General features: G+C 33.0%; 1 protein-coding gene across 2 annotated transcripts in view; it reads right to left on the bottom strand.

The window, feature by feature from the left end:
- The window catches only part of LOC106474091 (calcium/calmodulin-dependent 3',5'-cyclic nucleotide phosphodiesterase 1B-like), a 32185-nt gene that overhangs the window by 4779 nt on the left and 22486 nt on the right, over nt 1-4920 (bottom strand). For both annotated transcript variants that reach the window (XM_022402475.1, XM_022402476.1), the window contains one exon: nt 2802-3025. In XM_022402475.1, coding sequence (XP_022258183.1) covers nt 2916-3025 — 110 coding nt within the window. In that variant the 3' untranslated portion in view covers nt 2802-2915. The remainder of the gene's footprint in view (nt 1-2801; nt 3026-4920) is intronic.

Raw genomic sequence — 4920 nt, 5'->3', positions numbered from 1 at the left:
TGTAACTGGTGTGCTGTAAACTATGTAAGCTATAACTGTGATTAACGCTTATTTATCGGGAAACTTCAGATATTTTACCAGGAACATTTATAAATTTCGAACATTATAAACTATTTAACTTCATTGGATTCACATCGGTCATTAGTACTTTTACGAAAACATTATCTAACGTTATCAATGGAAATTCGACCTGCAATCGGCGTTTAGTCAGCGAGAACTACAAGGCTAACTAGTGAATTATACCTACGTCAACTCAAAATTAACTCGCTCATCGTCAACCCTCGATAAGACATCAAGGAAGTACCAGACTAGAAAGAAGACTTTATATTGTTTGTAAGTTTGTGAAACTTTTGTATATAAATCATTGTTTGTAATAACTATTTGTAATAACTGTTATTGTAAATTGTATTGTTGTGTATATATTAAAATATATTTGTATTAAAAAGAAAACTGTGTGTATCAATCTTGTTGGCAAATATCATAAATTGGAGACATATCAGCATATATTCAACTACTAAATTTAAACTATCATCTAACTCAATTTCAGGCTATTTGAAATTATAATACGTAACAGATTACTTTTGCCTAAAGTAAGATTCGTTAGTGTTAGCTCTCGTGAAATAAGTTAGTGTTATATATTAGGATTAGTGTTAGTTATAGTGGAATACGTTACTGCTATGTAGAATTATACACGGACTGTTCTTTACGTTAAAATATTTTTATTTGCGAGGTTTCGGCCTTCTTACCTGATATTTCATAGGGCAACAATATACTGAGCAATATAAATTAGTTTATCTGTAGAACGCTGCGTTAAAACATGTATCTAGGCAACAATCGTAACAATAATTGATACCTGGTATTAAAGTTATTAACCATGTAGAAATTATCATGAATATAGAAGATAAATATCAATTACTTCAATATAGTAAAAATAATGAAAATACAATTATGGGTATTAAATAGAGAAATGCAAATAGCTAGATACCACTTATCAAAGACATAAAACATATTATTTGTCGTGGTTTCGATGTTAACTTAAACCTGTATTATTTGAAGTATGAAAATGTTATTTTTATTTCACTATATAATACCTATAATTGTATTTTTCTTATGTTTATTATATTGAAATAATCGATTTATCTTATATATTCATAATAATTTCTATGTGATTAATAACTTTAATACCAGATGTCAGATTTTGTTACGATTGTTGCCTGGGTTCCTATTTCAAAGCAGTGTTTTACAAATAAACGAATTTGTATTGCTCAGTATATTGTTGCCCGATGAAGGCTCCGGTAAGAGAGCCAGAAGCTCGCAAATAAAGCATTTTAACGTAGAGAAAAGTCCGTGTATAATTCTACATATTACCTACGTTATGAGTCTTAAGAAACGTTAGTACTAGTTAAAGCTATACTGGAACTGAGAACAGAAGCAGCCCGTATTTTATAAATTACCCATTCTCTTTTACAAAGAAAACTTCACAAGTGATCTCTTTGAATTCGTCGTCCACTTTTAAGTTGATAATGCAGAGCTAACTTCAGATTTTTTAGTTACACACTAAACAAATACCGTTGAACACCTGAATTCATAATCACAAAGCGAACTCGAAAGTGGAAGGTGGAGTAAGAAAGCCTTCATAACTCTGAATGCGCTTTTCTCCAATTAGGATGAAGGTCATGAAAACGAAAACGTTTTAAAATGAACCCTTTTCATTATAAATGTCATTTCTAGTTAACATAAATATTAGACATAGGCCCCTTTTTTACAGGTTTTAAAAATGCACTTCTTGTGGTTGTGGGCCGTTTAGGTATAAGGTTGGATAAAATGGACTTCCAAGATGGAGTCAAATGGCCCAATCTAGCCCATTACAACTCCAACTTGAAATATATGCTGCATTTAGTAACTGCATTTAAATCAGTTAAATACTCTCTACAGGAATCAGGAAGGTCGTGGGTAATGCGTAAGTTGAGCGTTATCTAAAACAACGTCACAAAAGAACGTGGGTACAAATGTGGGGTTAAGACAACGCCGCGGAAGACGTTTTACCCTACACGATTACACGTTATACAAAATCACTGAACCTGAACTGAGTTTATTTTTCGGCATATTCGGCTGTCTATGAGTCCTTATTGCTTGAAATTAACAACGTGAAATTCTCTAAAATATCCTTGTAGCTAGAAGGATTTTATCTCAGATGAAAGTTGTTCACACACAAACACAAAAACTGGGGTCGCAATTTGACTTTCAGTTATTCATATTTACGCCTGTCTACCAGCGTGTTTGTGCACGGGGTCACAGAACAATATAATTAGTTCTAGTTAGAAGCACCTCATATCTGATAATATACTGGGGTGGCTGTTTTACCTAAGGTCTTACCTCACCTTCCCCTACAGCTAAGCTCAAACGATGTAAAAAAACTTCCTTAATTCAAGTGTTGTTTTTTCTTGCCTTAACGCTTTTCATGATATATTTTGTTTATTCATTTGTGAAAGGCTTTCCATGATTTGCTTTATTCACATATTTGTGTGAAAGATTTTCCATGGCTTACTCTGTTCACACATCTGTGTGAAAGAGATGAGAAATGAAAAGTGTTCATCTGAAATCAACTCTACTGCATACCATCACGTGGTTCAAAGAGGATCTTCTTTCCATTCAATAACATCCAAAAAATTTTATCAAGTATCTTTCGAGAATTTCTCGGCCTGCTTTTGTAGTAAGACTTTACACAGTTCATATATTAATATCATCTATTATCGAGAAGGGTCTTTATTCACCGGTGAGAATACAACTCAGTCTCTTACCTTTGGTTGCTCTTTCTTGCCAGAAGGTTTTATTTTGTTCAAGACATGCAATCCATGGTTTGGGAATCTTCTGTTGATTACCTAGTCCTGGTGACACACGAGAGGTGATGATTTTCACAGAAGGTTTTGCTTTATCGTCGATTCCAGAATCATTCCCAAGTCGAAGGAAACGGATTTGATTCCTTTACCCGAGGCTTGTATCGACCTTATACGAGGATTAGGTGCTGAATAAAACAGAAAATATACAAGTTACTTATTTTCAAAACGAAAAAAATCATTCAGTGATCTTGAACAGTTCTGGTTTTCACTATATTTGTATTATAATCAATTTAGCAAGTTGCCTAAAGCTAAATATTCGATACTAACATGTTGATTATTTAAATATTTTTTGAAATCCTTGCAAAAATACTTTATTTTTAAAGACCACAAATGTGTAATCCACAAATCGTTTGGATTAAAATGTTCCTGACAGTTATAAAACCAAATATTTTACGATAACCTAAAAACAAATGTAGGGTGTAACCTTTGACCCCAAAGAAATGTAAACTTTGACGACAAAGTTACAGAAATTTCAGGTTTAGGCCTTTCAGAATTTCATAGTTTTGACATTAAGAAGTTGCATATAAACGTATTTTAAGAAAAAGCTACTAAAATATCAGTTCATTAGATGACTTAGCAATTGTTAAACCTGATAAAGGTAATGATATGATAATTCTGTTAGTTTTCTTTTAGCCGTTTGTAAGAAATGAACTTACAGCAAAGATGACTTTGGAGGGTTTTAAAGATGCTAGTAAATTAACTTTCAGTGAACCTGACTACACTGATGATTTGGACATATACTACTGGTATAATGAAACCAATTTTTATTGAATTATTGGAACTTATCACAAACGAGATTAATTAATTTTTAATGGTTGTTATTCTCAACAAATGAGTTGTTATGGGATTAAGGGTTGTACCATGTTCAGCTAGTCTGTATTTTAATGACTGTCATTATCAACAAATAGATGGAGTTTCTATGGGATCAAGGGTTGCACCATGTTAAGCTAGTCTGTATTTTAATGGTTGTCATTATCACCAAATGGAGTTCCTATGGACTCAGTGGTTGTACCATGTTCAGCTAGTCTGTATTTTAATGGTTCTCATTGTCAACAAATAGACGGAGATTCTATGGGATCAAGGGTTGCACCATGTTCAGCTAATCTGTATTTTAATGGTTGTCATTATCAACAAATAGATGGAGTTCCAATGGAATCAAGGGTTGCACCATGTCTAGCTAGTCTGCATTTTAATGATTGTTATTATCAACAAGCAGATGGAGTTTCTATGGGATCAAGGGTTGCATCATGTTAAGCGAGTCTGTGTTTTAATGGTTGTCATTATCAACAAATGGAGTTTCTATGGAATCAAAGGTTGCACCATGTTCAGCTAGTCTGTATTTTAATGGATGTCATTATCAACAAATAGATGGAGTTTCTATGGGATCAACGGTTGCACCATATTTAGCTAGTCCGTTTTTAAGTTATTATCAGAAATTACAGCTAGACAATTACCCTAAACAGTTTAAAACATTATATTACAAAAGATATGAAGTAACTTGTAGGTGAAACCACCAAGGAGTTAACTACAGATATTTTTAATACTGTTGCGTATCTGCTTGTTTGTTAATTTCCTGTAGAAATTCTTTCTTAATTAAAACTAGTTTATTCTTTCTCGATACAACTTTGCAATACACAGAATTTCCGCCGTCACTTTAAACATGACTACTTTTATGAACACATGCTATAAATCACAGTGATTCACACACTTTACTTTGCTTGACTCAATTATCACTCTCTATATCTATCTATCTATTCCATTCTGCTTTATTTGCCGGGCTTATATACTAAAAAAAGAGGGCGCCTGGAACAGACTAGAGTTGCCAGGATAATTCAAGATCCTACGAGAATCTCATGACGTGTTACCAGCGTCACGTGACTTCCGCTGTCGTAACACAATAGCCGAACAATAGCCACTTACATTGAACCAATAGAAAATTAACAATAAGTTAATTAAATGGACAGAATTTACAAGCACAAAATTAAAATTCAACAAAGTCTCTTAATTTTACAGGACGTAT

Source organism: Limulus polyphemus, unplaced genomic scaffold, assembly GCF_000517525.1.
Source record: "Limulus polyphemus unplaced genomic scaffold, Limulus_polyphemus-2.1.2 Scaffold6810, whole genome shotgun sequence".
In the NCBI taxonomy this organism is placed as follows: Eukaryota; Metazoa; Arthropoda; class Merostomata; order Xiphosura; family Limulidae; genus Limulus; species Limulus polyphemus.
Note: the sequence above shows the minus strand (reverse complement) of the source record. Positions and strands in the feature narration are given on the sequence as shown.